The sequence below is a fragment of the Palaemon carinicauda genome, chromosome 2 (genome assembly GCF_036898095.1).
Source record: "Palaemon carinicauda isolate YSFRI2023 chromosome 2, ASM3689809v2, whole genome shotgun sequence".
Taxonomy (NCBI): Eukaryota; Metazoa; Arthropoda; class Malacostraca; order Decapoda; family Palaemonidae; genus Palaemon; species Palaemon carinicauda.
In genome coordinates, this window is record NC_090726.1 from 65,825,604 (window position 1) to 65,842,238 (window position 16,635).

The following is a 16,635-nucleotide window of genomic DNA, read 5'->3' on the forward strand; positions in this document are numbered from 1 at the left end:
ATCTCCCTATAAGGGTGTCAAGAGGCGCCTTTTCGAGTCTTCTCCTCCTCCGGCCTCCGATGGGGGGACTCCTCACCAGAAGCAGTCTGTAGCAGCCGCGTCCTTGGACCTCTCCGGGGATCGTTCACATTCTCCCACGCCTTCCAGACCTTCTACTTCCTGTGCAGACGGCCAGCAGTCTGATCTCGTCAGCCGACGGGCACCGGTCCCTTCGGGGCAAAGGGATGTCGCCCACGGTGTGGGCACTTCCTTGCGCGCCCTTCTGCGCATTCACGCGTAGTTGCACACCAACACTCCTGATCGCCAGCGCTCTTCTGATGATCAACGCCCTACTGCTCGCCAGCGCTCTCCTAAGGACAATGAACATCCTCCTGTTCCTGCTGCGCGCCCAGCGCGCCAACGGTCTCCTGAGCGTACTAGATCTCCTGCTCGTCAACGCGCACCTGCGCTTCCAGTTCCTGACACGCGCCCTGTGCGCCCACGCGCCCTAGAACTCCGGTTCAGGACGTGGGCAAGGACTCAACTTCTCCTCGCCCTCGCGCCCTAGAACTCCGGTTCAGGACGTGAGCAAGGACTCAACTTCTCCTCGCCCTCGCGATCCTGCTCGTTAGCTTTCTTCTGCGCAGCAACGCGCGCGGTCTCCTGCGCGTACATCTAGAGTTCCTGCACGCCCACGCGCCTTCTCTTCCTGAGCCCACTCGCGAGCGTTCGCCTTTGCGCGTCGCGCTGATAGCTCCTGCGCAGCCTTCTACGCGCCGTCTCCCTGCTCGCCAGCGATCTCCGACGCGTCAACGTTCTCCTGATCGTCAACGATCACCAGCGCGTCAGCGATCTCCTGCGCGTCCACGATCACCAGCGCGTCAGCGTTCCCCTGAGCGTCGGCGATCTCCAGATCCTCCTCGTGATCCATCGCCTGCGCGCAAGCGCTCTCCTACGCGTCAACGCCCAGCAGATCCGGAGAAACATAGGTCCCCTGCGATCAGCTCGCCCACGCGCGTTCTACGCGCCATCGCTCGCCTGCGCTCCAGCGTTCGTTATGTTGATTGTGCATTACCATTCAGCATGGAAAGTGATCATGTTCAGTGACGGTGTCCAGGTAGGGAAGGGAAATCTTGTGGTTCCTTTCTTTCGCACCTAGGTATAGATCTGCACTCTTTGTGCACTTCATTTCGGGGTTGTCTTTGATCTTGGGAGTACACGTGCCCCGAGTGTGTAAACTGGCCTGACTTTCAATGGAAGCTTATGGCCACCAATAGGGAAGAAGTCAAAGGAGGGCTGGTTGCCATCGGGGAAGAGTCACGACATAAGGGCCACGTCCAGCTTCTCAACCAGTTTGAGTCTCGCTCGTTCCGTACCTTGTCCTTCTCCGTCATGGGCTTCCGGTGAGCACTGTGCACTGCGGGTCGCTCCCTTGACAGGGACTTTGGCGGTTGCCTTAGGGATCTACGTCGAAGACATCGTCCAGGCAGTTTTGGCTCGTCTTAGCTCTGGGGTCCTCCCCAACAGATTTGGCCGGGGATGGCGGTTTACATGTGTTCCGCTTCCTAGATGGCTGTAGTTCCTAGGCCTGCGATGAAGACCACGTGTGTCCCGCCCAGACCACCAGCCTCGCTGCCTACGACCTCTCCGTTAGCCTGCGTGGTCGTCGCGATTCAAGGGACTTCTTCGCTCCCTTCCTACTCGCTATTGTCCTACTTGGCTGACTTGGACCATGGAGCATCGCCGCTCCCAGCCACCTCGTCGAGGGACCACGTGTCTGCTCCACACCCCTTAGGACCTTCGCCATTTCGTTTGTAGTTTATATAGGAAATATTTATTTGAATATTGTTAGTTCTTAAAATATTTTCTTTTCTTTGGTTCCTTTCATCACTGGGCTATTTTCCCTGTTGGGGCCCCTGGGATTATAGCATCCTTCTTTTCCAACTTGGGGTGTAGCTTAGCAAGTAATAATAATAATATAACAACATTGTCTTTTGGTTTGGGATTTTTGTTTGAGTACGTATCCGGATGGCCTCTTTCCTATTCCCCCTTTCGGTCTATCTTTGTTACCAGTCATCTTTCCCCTCCTCCTATGAATGAGTTTAATGTAGATGTGATTTGTGGAAATAAACCGTGTCAGAATAAATGACATTCGTAATAATTTGCATTTTTCCTAGCTATACTTACCACGAACCACATCGTTTTACTGCTCGCCCTACCTTCCCCACAAGATCCCACAGGTGGGGGGGGGGTGGGTTAAGGATGTTTCAGTAGGATTGTAATGGGGTTCCTGGTCCAGGTCAAGGCCCGAGTTGACTTCTGGTCATTCCTGATGGCGGGAGGGGTGGGAATTTGGTGGGAGGCCTATCCGGATTTCTCTGGTCGGAACTTGGATGTTCCTAGGACTCTCCTGTAGATGTGGTTCTTGGTAAGTATAGCTAGGAAAAATACAAATTACTAAGAATTTTGGCATTTTTACCAGTATTTATCGGTTTGCCAGTAAATTTTCCCTAGCCAAAACCCCTGGTTCCCACTGGGTGGCCCCCACTACCATAGGCTATATTAGGGTATATCTTATTAACTATTTATTTTGCGATGGTAATACAGGTTATTTTCAAAGAAAACGCAAGTTTTTCTATATATAATCCCACATCTTTAATAGTAAAGTTTTTCATGTGTTCTATAATAATTTCGAACGGTATTTTACGATGGGAGATCAACTAAAAGTGGGAAGGATATATTCCAGATTGACCAAAACTACATCAGCCTCACATGAAAAATTTTGTTAAGTAGTTCGCTGCCTATCTCTTCATCATGGCTGAAGGTTATTTGAGACAGACTGCAGAGCAGTTTTCAAGATACCTCTCTACGTTTGTGTCATTGGTGTCATAGAAGGAACATTTTTCCATTGAAGGCCACTACACCACTGATTGCAGACTTTCTTGTTTATCTACGCAAGGAGAAACTTCTTTCAGTCACAGCGGTAAAAGGGTGTTGCTCAGCCTTAAGCCTAGTTTTCAGACTGAAGGGAATTGACATATCCTCCTCGAGGAAACTCTCGGCTTTAATCAGAAGCTTTGAGCAGTCTTGCCCACCTTAGGAACTCAAACCTCTGCCGTGAAGTGTGCTAAAGGTTCTAAAGTCCCTAAAGTTAGCACCTTACAAACCTCTTAGCAGGGCTTCAGACAGAGACCTAACATTGAAAACAGGTTTCCTCTTGATTCTAATATCCTCTAAGAGAGTGAGTGAACTACACAGTGTCTTATTTACTGTCACACTCCATGGGGTGGAGAAATCTGTCTTTATTTTGTGCTAGAATTCATAGCGAAGACCCAAAATCCATCAATTAATGATAACCAATTTGACTCCTTTACGACTTCAGCAATCCAGGAGATAACTTATCTGAACAGTTTGTTACTTTGTCTTGTGAAGGCAGTCCATCTTTATCTATAGAGGCCTTCACCTTTTTTCCTAACATCCCTAACTTGTTTGTAAGTACAGGTCAAAACAAGAAAGGAGTAACCGAGAACACCATCTTTTTTTTTTCTTTTTTTACTCAAGTAAAAACAAGTATGTTTGATGCCAGTTTAGGAATGGACTTGTAATGACAATTCCTCCAGATTGGATGAATACTGTTCTTCATTGTGGGAGGGAAATATGTCTGTTATGGCTGGGGTGTGTCTAAATTACTTTTCATAATAATAATAATTTTAACCTGACATCTTGACTTTGAAATGAAGAGGGATTTGCCTTTAAACTATTTTAGCATTATTATAGTGTATTTGTAAAGTTAAGACTTATACTCTGGAAATTTATTGTTGTATAGCTTATAGTATTACGTTTGCCAAGTAGTTCCAGGCATAATTCTAATTTGGATTCTTTTACAATAAAAGAACTTGACTGTTACTTTGTTGGTTGTTATAGTTTATCATTTGATTTATGCTGTCAACTTGAGTATTCCTCTTTGCCATATATACTCACTGATTATTACCTCTTATTTGAAGTATATCTAGAGTATGGGGTTTTTAAGATGTTTTAAAAAATATTTTGTTTTCTCTTTCAGTCTGAAGAAGATAAACAGTTGCAGGAAGAGCTTAACATGCTGGTAGAAAGGTTGCAAGAATCAAATGTTGATTTATTTAAGCCTGCATTAGAGCAGATAAGATCCTTAATTCGATCTTCTACAACGTCAATGACCAGTGTCCCCAAGCCACTGAAATTCATGAGACTTCATTATGATACAATGAAGGTAAATTGAAATTAATTCATATGCTTATGTCATCATGAAATAACTTTATTAGTGCTTGTAGTTTCAAAGTGAAATATTAGATATTTGATTTTATTTTATTTCCATTTTTTCTCCTTGGCAGGAAATATATGAAAAAATTAAAGATAATGAATTGAAGAAATTTGCAGCTGATATAAATTCCGTTTTGGCTATGACCATGTCAGAAGAGCGAGAGTGTCTTAAATACAGACTCCTTGGTCATCGTGGAGACATTGGAGATTGGGGCCATGAATATGTTCGGTATGTTGATAAAAGTGTTTTTGTAAAGCTGTTGTGAAATTTCTTTACCAATGACATTGTGGGAAATAAAGGGAGTGCATTACTAATTTAATTTTTTAGTTATTATTATTATTATTACTTGCTAAGCCACAACCGTAGTTGGAAAAGCAGAATGTTATAAGCCCAGGGGCTCCAACAGGGAAAATAGCCCAATGAGGAATGGAAACAAGGAAAAATAGAATATTTTAAGAAAAGTAACATTAAGATAAATATTTCCTATATAAACTATAAAAATTTAACAAAACAAGAGGAAGAGAAGTAAGATAGAATAGTGTGCCTGCGTGTACCCTCAAGCAAGAGAACTCTAATCCAAGACTGTGGAAGACCATGGTATGTAAACTTTAAAAAAAAAATTTTTTTTATGAAAACATTGTGTAATATAGTGGAGTAATTAGTAGCAAACAATAGATAAAAGTTGGTGAGAAAACAAAGAATTTTTCAAATACAGGTACTGTATTGAGAAGGTTAAATGGTGTGTATGCATACAAAGGAAACTTGTTGCTCTAAACTGGATTATTTTTCCATTTACAGTACAGTAAGAATTTCTTTTTTTACCACGTATACTTTCATATAATCCAAACAAGGGAAAATTAATTTGAAGGGAGATACTTACTCCTGGATGCCTTTTTTTTTTAAAGATTTATAGTCTATATATGAAAGGTCTCTTTTAATGTTACTGTTCCTAAAACATTTTATACTGTTCATTACTATTCTCGTAGTTTATTTACTTATTTCCATTCCTCACTGAGTTGTTTTCCCAGTTGGAGCCCTCGGGCTTATAGCATCATGCTTTTCTAATTAGGGTTGTAGCTTAACAAATAATAATAGTGATAATATAGATAAACAATGGTGTGCAATTTGTAGCTAGATTTCAATGTTGAGTGAGGTGAATGGATTGGTTTCTGGAGCAGTTGATTTGTTAAAGGTGAAGACTTTTTAATTGTTTGATTGGTGTTGCGCTCGATTGTTAGTGTTATGTTCTTTATCATTGAATGAGAATATGTAATTATGTTCCCTATCATTGGATGAGAATATGTGATTGTTTTTTATCATTGTATAAGAATGTTCTTTTATCATTTGATGAGAATGTTATGTTCGTTATCATTGAATCAGGATACGTTTATTATTATGTTCTTTATCATTGGATGAGAATGTTATTATGTTCTTTATCTTTGGATGAGAATGTGATTGATTTTTATCATTGGATGAGAATATCTGATTATGTTCATCATCATTGGATGAGAATGTTATTTTTATGTTCTTTATCATTGGATGTGAATATCTGATTTTATTCTTTATCATTGGATGAGACTGTCTGATTGTTTTGTTCTTTATCATTGGATGAGAATATGTTACTGTTATGTTCTTTATCATTGGATGAGAATGTGATTATGTTCTTTATCGTTGGATGAGTATATGTGGGTATGCTCTCTATCATTGGATGAGAATGTGTGATTGTTATCTTCCTTATCATTGGATGAATATATGTGGTTATGCTCTCTATCATTGGATGGGAATATGTGGTTGTTATGTTCCTCATAATTGGATGAGAATATGTGGTTTTTATGTTCTTTATCATTGGATGAGAATATCTGATGATCTTTATCATTCGATGAGAATATGTTATTGTTATGTTTGTTATCATTGGATGAGAATGTTATTGTTATGTTCTTTATCATTGGGTGAGAAAGTGACTATGTTCTTTATCTTTGGATGAGAATGTGATTTTTTTTTTTTTAATTGGATGAAAATAACTGATTATATTCTTTATCGTTGGATGAGAAGATCTGATTGTTTTGTTTTTTGTCATTGGATGAAAATTTTATTTTTATGTTCTTTATCATTGGATGAGAATATATTATTTATCATTAGATGAGAATGTCTGATTGTTATGTTCTTTATCATTGTATGAGAATATGTGATTTTGTTCTTTATCATTGGATGAAAATCTGTTGTTCTTATGTTTTTATCAATGGATGAGAATATTTCATTGGTATGTTATTTATCAAAGAAGATAGTATGGTTTTGACTTGGAAATTTGTCGGTTAAGACATCTAGATATAAGAAATGCCTCATTGTAAAAATTTACCTGAGCTTATAAAGGCATTGGAAGAAGTGACAGGAACTTGGGTCTTGACATGTTTGAGCTTGGACATAGTCCTTAAAATTTCAACCCAACAAGGTTTTGAACGTATTATTCAGTGTCCTTTGAAGACGCTGATAAGGAAAAATTTACTTCTTTTGAGTTTGATTTATACTGAACGAGTTACTAAAATGGAATGGCAATCCAGTAAAGTGGGCTTCAACAATAATGAAGCAATACTGGCATTTTTTCCTCAGTTCTGTACTGTACTTAGTTGGATAATAGATCAACACTCTACCTTGGTTGATTAAAAGCAAGGTAGAAGCAGGAGGACCAGAAGTAGAAATATGTTGTACACTTTTTACTTTGATAGTAAGTACTGTATAGAAAGACCAGTGTCTGAAATCAATATGTTATACAACATTATCATGGAATTCCATGGTAAAATATAGGAAAATTTCTTGCCTATTTTTTAGGTAAAGTCAGTGTGAGAGGGGTACCAGCATCTATGGATTTCTTGAAGAATGTTTATGATAGGTTTTAAAATGGTACTGTATGCACAAAGTGTGTTTTTGCTGATTTTAAAGATTTGGCTGTGACATTGTAGCTCCTTAGGCCCTATTGTTAATCCTTTGTAGCATGAAAACAATAAGAACTACAAAACTTTCTACATTTATTAATTCTGCTATTAGGGTTGGTGGTAGTTTTTTAGTTAATTCTTTAATTCTACCTTGTTTCGAGTATAGTTCTCCCATCTGGTCTTCAGCAGCTGCCTCTTGTCTTAATTTATTGCACAAGAATTTGCTGTTGATTAAATTTCTTATTCCTGATCTTGATATTAATCTCTGGCACTTGTTCAGGTAGTTCTTCATGCATGTTGCATAAGATTTTTCATAATGATGACTCTGCTGTGCATTGAGATCTTCCCCAGACTGTATCATCCTGTACATAGTACTAGATATGTGGTTAATTCTTAGTCATGCCTTCTCCATAGTAAGGCTCGATACAACACAGTATTCTAAAAGTTGTATACCGGATGTGACCTGATTGTGGAATGATCTTCCTAATGTCACATGAATTAGTGGAACTTCAGAAGTTCAAACTTGCAGAAAAGGTTTCTTTTGTTGAACAGGTTTACGTGGTTTATCTTCATAATTTATATATCACAGATCTATTTATTTCATTTCTTCACTTGGCTATTTTCCCTGTTTGATCCATTGGGCTTGTAGTATCCTTCTAGGGTTTTAGATTGACAAGTAATGATAATGATAATAATTAACTGGAGTATTAAGGTAAAGTAAATCCCCAACATTAGAACATTTGTCTTAAGCTGGAATCACACTAGCCTTTTTTCACCAGCAGCAAGCCTTTGCTGCCCAAAATAGAAAGCATGAGAGCTTGTTGCTCGAGATATTGGTTACCCAACTGGACAGGAAGCAGCAAACACAAACCACAACCAATACGTCAGATGTAAACACATAAGATGGTGGCTGCAAATAGGACGTGCTCTTGCTTGGCAATCTTGGGTCCAACAAGCCTTCAGAGATGATAAAAATCTGCTTTGTTAATCCTGTGGTAGTTGTAGAATTCATCAATTCACGTAACATACCGACCATACATGTTACTGCAATGGTAAAAAATTTTCTTGGTGCCATGATCATACGGGCTGATCTGTTTCGTTTAAATTTTTCCTATTTGCTCCTTGAACTGCGAGATCGTAGTGTGACGCTTCAACACTTTCGCTCGCTAGCATCGGCTGGAGGTTGGTGAAAACCTTGAGCAAGAAAGGACTACTGTAGTGTGATTCCACCATGTTTGTGAAATAAAGAACATTTTTAGTAGCTTTTAAAAAGTATTTTATTATGCATAAATAGAAATAGGAATGCATGATACATAATTAGCTCAGCAACTATGGTAATTAGGTAGTTGAGGGTTTTGAGCAGGATGCTTCAGTTGATCATGTTGATAAAAACTTTATAATTCAAGATCTCAGTCTTGGAATGGATCTCAGTCATAATGAGGGCACTTTCTGCACTGCCAACATCAGGCATATACAAGCATACCTTAGTATCATTTGTAGTTTTAATTAGGGGAATCTTGCATTATTGATTGGTACAGCAGTCTCTAGAACGAGGGTCATATTCCTGAGTAAGGTACTGTAATCCCACGAGCACTGATCAGTACTCCCACAAACAATGATGTGGAATGTATGAATCCCAAGGTCAAGAGGTAATATTTATTGGCCTAAAGTTGGTGAATGGAGTCATACAGTGTAAGAGGGATATCCATCAAATTTGTAAGCATCATTGTATACCAGGCTAAAGGGGTTAGCTCCTTTCCATCACCCCATAATGTAGGGTTCAACTACTATATGTGATTACTGGATAAAAATATGAATGAAATAAGACATTTTCATAATTGAATTTTTTTTTTATATTAGCCATTAGTCACATAAAACCCACTCGATCTCCATATTGATATTAAGTGTGAGGTACTGTACATATAGTAAAGCAGAGCAGGGCAGGCATTCAGGGTGACTCCCATTTTGTTTAGACAGTTTTCTTGAGTTTTCACTTGCCCACTACAAACCTCTAGTTTGATAGATATAGCTATGTGACTACTGGGTTAATAGAAAATATTCATTTTAATATGGAAATATCTATACCTATTGTATATTTAAAAATTTGACTCAAAATCTAAGAACTAAAATATTTGAAGTCAAATACCTTAAGTATAAAAGATTTATACTGATTTATATGATAAAATTTTAAAGATTTGAATATTTTTTTTAAAAGTTTAATATCGATATGAACATACCCTGGAATACAATAACATAAAATTTCAGAGTACTCTCACTTTATTATAAAAGTGTGTTTATTTTTACAGGCACTTGGCAGGAGAAATTGCACAGGAGTGGGAAACCCTCGGAGATGATGATGGACGCCGTGCAGAACTTATAAGTGAAGCCCATGTCATTGTACCTTACCACATGCAGCACAATGCAGAGGCAGAGGCATGTGATCTATTGATGGAAATGGAACAGCTTGAGCTCTTGACTACTCAAGACTATGTAGATAAGGTTTGTAGTACTGTACTGCTTTTGTACATTAGATATGTTTAATCTGGGGATAAGCTATACTACTGCTACTATGCTTCAGTACATTACAGTACATCCATAGTTGTATCCATGGAGAAAAGGTCATTAAGACTTGTTTCTTGTTCAGTTTTATGTGGATTTTGTTCAAGTATTTCTTACTGTTCTGTTCTTAACCTGCTCAATAACATTTCAACTGATGAGTAGGTTTAGAAGGGGGGCAGAAAATTACGAAATGCTGTTAAGCAAATAATCCTATGTTAAGTGAATAGTCCTATACTCTATGTAGCCTCTGCTATACTACCTCAAAATTTTAGACTAAACTTGCTATTTAGTTTGCTCATCTTATACCCACAAACATTTAGCATAGACATCGATAAGAATTTATAATTAATGAATGTATTTGAAAATGGGTCATGGTTACTTTACTTACTATTTCATGTTACAATTATTGTATAGTTTCTTTTGTCAAAAGTAGGAATCTCAGTCAGTAAGTATCAGCCCCATAATGAATAGGAAAGTCTTTCTTATGGCGGTAGTGTGGATTATTCTTCGAATTATCTGTCATGTTAGACAGGCATAAAAAACGTAGGCCTAATTGATTAATTTTTTTTTATTTACAGGATGCATATCAGCGAGTTTGCTTGTACCTAACTAGTTGTGTACCGTATGTACCGGACCCAGAAAATACGAATTTGCTCCAGACATCTCTACAGTTGTATAGGAAATTTGGCGAATATCCCCAAGCTATGAGGCTAGCTCTTCAACTCCATGACTATGAGCTGACAAAGCAATTATTTGACGAATGTCCTGATAAACTTGTAAGAAAATATTTCTTGTGTGGTAAAAACTACTTCAAAATTTTGTGTTAAGAACCAAAGTACTGTAAATGTTTATGATACTGTACTATATACTCTACTGATATTTTCCAGAATCATTACAGTAAATACATTTGATATTAGTTTCTCATGTAGTAATAATTATTGTAATTGTAGGTGAAAATGCAAGTTGCTTTTATGTTGGGAAGACAACAAGTATTCCTCGAGTTACCTGAGGATATGGACGATTATGAAGATTTCACTGAAATTTTGTCAAATTCTCATCTCAACACTCATTTTCTTTCTCTTGGTCGTGAGGTAAGTGCAGATAGATCTTCTTAACATGTCAAAATTTCAAGTTTCATGAATACAGTTTCATATGATTTTTAGTACACTTTATTTTGAAATAAAGGAATTAAAACATTTTACTTTCAAATTAGACATTTGATTTATGAAAGTTATATGTACAGTATAGTGTAGACACAATAGTATTAATTTCAGGCAAGAGTTTTCAAATTTATGACATTAAAAAGCATTGATTACATGGAAATCAATCAAATACATAAAGTAATAGAAGAAAACAGTTTAGCCTAAACTTACTATAATGTTATTCTCATCAGATAGGAGTGTTTGATATAAAGAAGTGTAGATTGATATGTCAGAATAGTTATAGCGGGGAATGAGGAAAAGGCGATAGATGTTACATTGATTGAATAGCACTAAAAATCAAATTCTAATATGACCAAATATTATGTAGAATAGACAAGGAAACAGTGAAAGTATGTAAACTTTGCTTTACTTTTTGCTTAAAGCTTTATAGGAGTGCTCATCTTTGTAGAGAATCAGACCAAATACAATACAGTACTGGTGCAGTTCTTCAGGGTTTTAGACAGACATACAGTGTAGTAGAAAATAAAAAATAAAAAAGATAAGAATAAAAAGGAATGTGAATGATATATACTGTACAGTATGTTGAAAGCACAAGATATCACTTAAGGATTTGATACGAAGAATGATTAAAAGATGTATAAAAATCAGGATTGCATGTAGGCAGGGATTATTATGATGCTAGTCATATGGATTTTGTTGATTTTATCTCAACATTGTTTTTTTTTTTACTGCTCAAGGAATTGGGACAGCATTTTTCTTATAATAATTTTTTCCCAAGAAATTGTACAGTACCATACTTTATTATTATGTTTCAGTTGGATATTATGGACCCCAAAACACCAGAGGACATATACAAATCCCATTTAGAGAATAACCGGCCTTCATTTGGCCCTGGCCAGATGGACTCAGCCCGTCAAAATCTTGCCTCGTCCTTTGTTAATGGTTTTGTGAATGCAGCCTTTGGCACAGACAAGCTTCTCACTGAAGATGGAAATAAATGGTTATACAAAAATAAAGAACATGGTAAGATTGGGTAATGTGAATATTATTGTCAAATTTCTTTTTCCTTATTCTCTCTCAACATGAACTGAAATTTTTCCCTTGCCCAGTATTATTAATATCATCTTTTCAACCTTTAACATTTTACCGTATATGTTCATTCATAATTTAGTTAAATGAATATTTACAGATATTCAAGTCGGTTGAGGTGGAATTTTATAAACGATCTTTTGTCAGATGTAATTTTTGTATGACCACTTGCAGTGTCTTGTTAGCCGACTCTAGTTTTAGTTTTACGAGAAATCTCTTTGGCCCTTGGGTGCAATGTTTGCCATCTTAATTTTAAATTTTTCTCTTTTATGTAGTTTTACCAAGTTCATCTTCTATTAAGTGTTTTTCTTTAATTCTTGTCTGTTTATCTCTGCCAATGAAGTTGGAAGGAGGTTTATATTTTACTCCCTGTTTGTGTGTGTGTGTTTGTTTGTGAACAGCTTCCTGGCCACAATTTTAATTGTATAGTAATGAAACTTGCAGGGATTAGCTGTTATGTTAAAAACGGGAAATAATATAATTTTGGAAGGTCAAGGTCACATTAAAGCAAAATGTCCAATTCACATAATCAGCCATAAGTTTGGACATCGTTGTCACAGAGACTTCAAGCTTGGTTCATGTTTGAGTGTATGAAAATTCACAGAAATTAATACCTGTTAAGGTCAAAGGTCAAGGTCGAGAAATAAGCTGCCACGGCTGAGGTCTGCGGTCTACTGAGCGCCCCTCTTGTTATAAATGAAACCATCAGGATAGCGCTATTAGAATCCTGAAGTGTAAATTGGTAGTCCTGTTCTTCCACATTGAATTGAAATCTTACTGCTTTTGAGTTTGAGAAATTTGGTGATTGAATACCCCCATCTTGAAGAACTTAGAAGTAGACTTTCTTTGGAGTCTCGAGATTAGGATCACCACTACGTTCTTGCCCAGATGCTCGTAGAGGAAGTAACTTATGATGCTAGTGGCATTTTTAAACACATTACAGGAGCTAAGCTTCTGCAAGAGATTTAGTTTTTATTATAGTTTTTTCCTTACTCATGATTTTAAGGAAAATACATAGATCCTAGAATAGTGTAGCCTCTATTGACAGTGGCATCAATGACCATTACAGTTATGATTCCAGATAACTTTATGATTAATCAATAATCCTTTTCACTTGATAATTATATTTGTAGTGTACTGTTAATTTTCCGTTCGGTGAGGTCAGTCATATTTTTAGGTAATTTGAATTTTCTGTTTGAAACTTTTTGAGCATCTACAAGGGAAAGTAAGTAGTGTTTTTAAAAGTTGAAATGTAGCTCAGTGTTTAATTGGAATTTTTTTTTTTTTTTCATTTACTGCATCATATTATAATTATTTTATCTATCTTCAAAATGCCACCAAAATTATGTTGAAGCTCAAAAAATAACTTAACATAGGGAAAATATCAGTCATAATTAGTTAATAAATAATTATTTTATTGAAAAAAATTTTATTTGCCAAGGCCAAATTATAAAATTGCTCAAGTTGTTCAACTTCTTTGTTAAGTGGAGTTTTAAGCTCCGAGGATTATATTACTTAGTTTATTTAGACTTTTGAATAGTCATATTCTACTGTATAGGGCTGATTAAGGATTTACTTCTAAAGATGTAGAGCAGAAGGGAAATGAGGAAAATCAGAAAGCATACTGGCACAGTGTACTGTAGGCATTACCTCTTTACAGTTAAGATTTATTTCTGGGTATATCTTTAATATTTTATATTTATGGTATCTATACAATTAGTATTAAAATATTTTTTAGGCTTTTAGAATGGCTGAAGGCTTAAGAAAAAAAGGTAAAAGTTAAGGAAGGTAAAGATTAATAAGGTGTGTAACTAGGTATGGAGAAGCCAAAAGGAATGGATGAGAAACAAAAGGCATAGAATAAAAATTACCTTAGTAATATTAGCCTTTGATATACTTGTGTATCTTTTCACTGAATGTAGATGACAGTTAATAATTTTTCAATATTAAACTTACCCGATAATCATGTAGCTGTCAACTCCATTGCCCGACAGAATTCTATGGAGGGATACGCCAGCTATCACAATACTAGAAGGGGGTGTACTTACCAGCGCCACCTGTGGCCAGGTACTATAGTACTTCTTGTTGACACCTCCTCAATTTTTCCTCTGTCGTGCTTCCGGCAAGACGTTCTGGGATACGCTTATGATCTTCGAGTATTTTCACGGCTTTTGGTGAAGTATTCTCTCAGATTTCGGCTGTCGCTTTACTGGAAAACTTCTATATTAGCTTAGATAGCTATTATTTAGTCCTGATTTAACGGTTAACGATCTTTTGCTTGATTTTGAAACCCCACTTGGCTAACTCTTTTGATTCAAGATGTCTGACATTTCACAAGCCCCCACCCATAGACGATGTAGGTCTTGTAATAGGCGTATTCCGAAGGCCTCGGTAGATCCTCACACCGCTTGTTCTGACTGTAGGGAAAGGCCCTGTCAGTTAGAAGATCGATGTGAGGAATGCGCCGGACTTTCGGAACTTGATTTTGTCCGTCTTCTTAAGTACTCAACCAAGTTAGAGAGAGAGAGAGTTAGGAGGAGTTCTTCTCACTCTTCACTTTTTTCCTCACCTCATGATCCCCTACCTTTTCCTACCCCTGTAGTGGCTACCCCCGAACCTACTATTTGCCCTCAGCCTGATATGTCTGTTGTTTTGCGTGCCATTCAGGCCTTAGGCGATAAAGTAGAGTCAGTGGTAAGTGATCATAAGTCTCTTATGGCCGAAGTCAAGGAACTTAAGGTCAAGAGTGCAGTGGGTGGAATTAGTGCCAGTGCTGTGACGAGTGCTAGTGTCAGTGCAGTGCCAAGTGCTAGTGTCAGTGTCAGTGTGGTGCGTGAGGATACTTCTGTGCGTGCCAGTCGTCCTCCCAGTCCGGGACCTCTTGCAAGCTCCCAAGCCCAGGGGAGAAGCAATGTCGAAGGGCAAAAGGGTTCGGCAGGCCTTGATCGGCGCACAGAAGTATCCTCGGTGGTTGCGGGCGTGTCTTCCAGAGACCGTCACTCCCACCTGCAGACGATTGAGCCCGTCTTTTACTCGTCTGCTGAGCATTTGTCAGGGAAGAAACGCTGGACTCAGGTCTCGAGACCACTCAAACGCAGAGTCCAGACCTCAAGAACTCAACCGGGCTGCAGTCATTGGATCAGCTCTGACTCGCCGCAGTCATCAGTTGAATGCACTCCGCCTAAGAGGAGTAAGGTTCTGCCACAACAGATCTCTGCTGTTAAGGCTTTACCTCAGCAGACCTTAGTGTCTGCCGACCCCAAGTTGACTCTACTGCAGTCCATGCAGTCACAACTTGCGGTCTTGATGCGTGAGTGTCAGGCTGAGCAGGTTACACCTCCGTCTGCGATCGCTCCGCCTGACCGCAGTACTGCCTGCCAGGCGTACGATGTTGAGGCTCCTCAGAATACCTTAGCACGTTCTGAGTTTACTGTTTCCAGTGGTGTGCAGCTCCCTCCGCCTTCCTTAAGGCAACCTCAGCAATGGGAACAGGAAGATCATTCCTTACTTCCTCCGCTTCCACTTGCAGTTCCACCAGTGAGGCAACACTCTCTTGAGGTACAACAACCTCTCCCATCCATGAGTCAGTCTCCTCAGCTCTCGCTGCAGCGAGCTCAACCCTCCTCAAGGCAACCACAACACCTTAGCCTTGCGCCTCAGGAGCCTCAACTCGCGAGACAATTACTGTGTTCTGCGCAGCCACTACCTCATCGTGCTCAGCTCACACCTCAGGAACCTCAACTCGTTCCTCAGGAACTTGCTACTGCGCATCCGCCTTCCGCTCAGCAAGCGCAACCCTTGAGTTCAGTCACTCATGCTAGGAGTCAGCCTCCTCCACCCATGCGCCTACCTTCTGCTACTTCTTTTGATCAGCCTTTGCAGTCTGAGCCTCAGGTGTTCCCTCAACAGAGTCTTGAAGAGGAAACCACTAATATTGTTGTTCCAGCTCGTGCTGACTCTGCTGTTCAGCATACCTTTCCGATCTCTTCGCTACACTCTGGTGATGAGGCGTCTGATGATGAGGCGGCACACCTGGATCCCTCATCAGACGTGGATGAATCCAAGTCTTCTCCACCTTCTATTGACTTTCGTAAGGTCTTGGCTCTGTTTAGGGAGGTATACCCAGACCACTTTGTCTCTGCTATTCCCCGCTCTCCGCCATCTGAGTTTTCGCTGGGCATGCAGCCAGCTAAGTCTACCTATACTAAGCTAGTCCTAGCAAGGTCCTCTAAGAGAGCGTTAAGGATCTTAGGGGAGTGGTTGCAGACTAAGCAACACCTTGGAAAGACTTCATTCATGTTTCCTCCGACTAAGCTCACTTCTAAAGCGGGCGTTTGGTATGCCACAGGAGAGGAACCAGGCTTGGGAGTACCTGCCTCTGCCCAGGCTGACTTCTCAAGTCTGGTAGACTCGCCTCGTAGAACAGCAATGAGGCGCTCTAAGGTTTGCTGGACCTTCTCAGACCTTGATCACTTCCTGAAGGGTGTTTTTAGAGCATTTGAGATGTTCAACTTCCTAGACTGGTGCCTGGGGGCCCTCAGCAAGAAGACCTCCCCTGCGGACAAGGATTCTGCCATGCTATTAATGTCCTGCATGGATAAGGCCATTAGAGATG

At 39.1% G+C, this 16,635-nt stretch overlaps 1 protein-coding gene across 1 annotated transcript in view; it reads left to right on the forward strand.

Moving 5' to 3' along the window:
* Positions 1 to 16,635, forward strand: part of Rpn1 (regulatory particle non-ATPase 1) — a 57,565-nt gene that overhangs the window by 13,962 nt on the left and 26,968 nt on the right. Inside the window, exons 2-7 of the mRNA XM_068356594.1 lie at positions 4,043 to 4,228; positions 4,350 to 4,507; positions 9,516 to 9,708; positions 10,347 to 10,544; positions 10,719 to 10,859; positions 11,747 to 11,954. Coding sequence (XP_068212695.1) covers positions 4,043 to 4,228; positions 4,350 to 4,507; positions 9,516 to 9,708; positions 10,347 to 10,544; positions 10,719 to 10,859; positions 11,747 to 11,954 — 1,084 coding nt within the window. The remainder of the gene's footprint in view (positions 1 to 4,042; positions 4,229 to 4,349; positions 4,508 to 9,515; positions 9,709 to 10,346; positions 10,545 to 10,718; positions 10,860 to 11,746; positions 11,955 to 16,635) is intronic.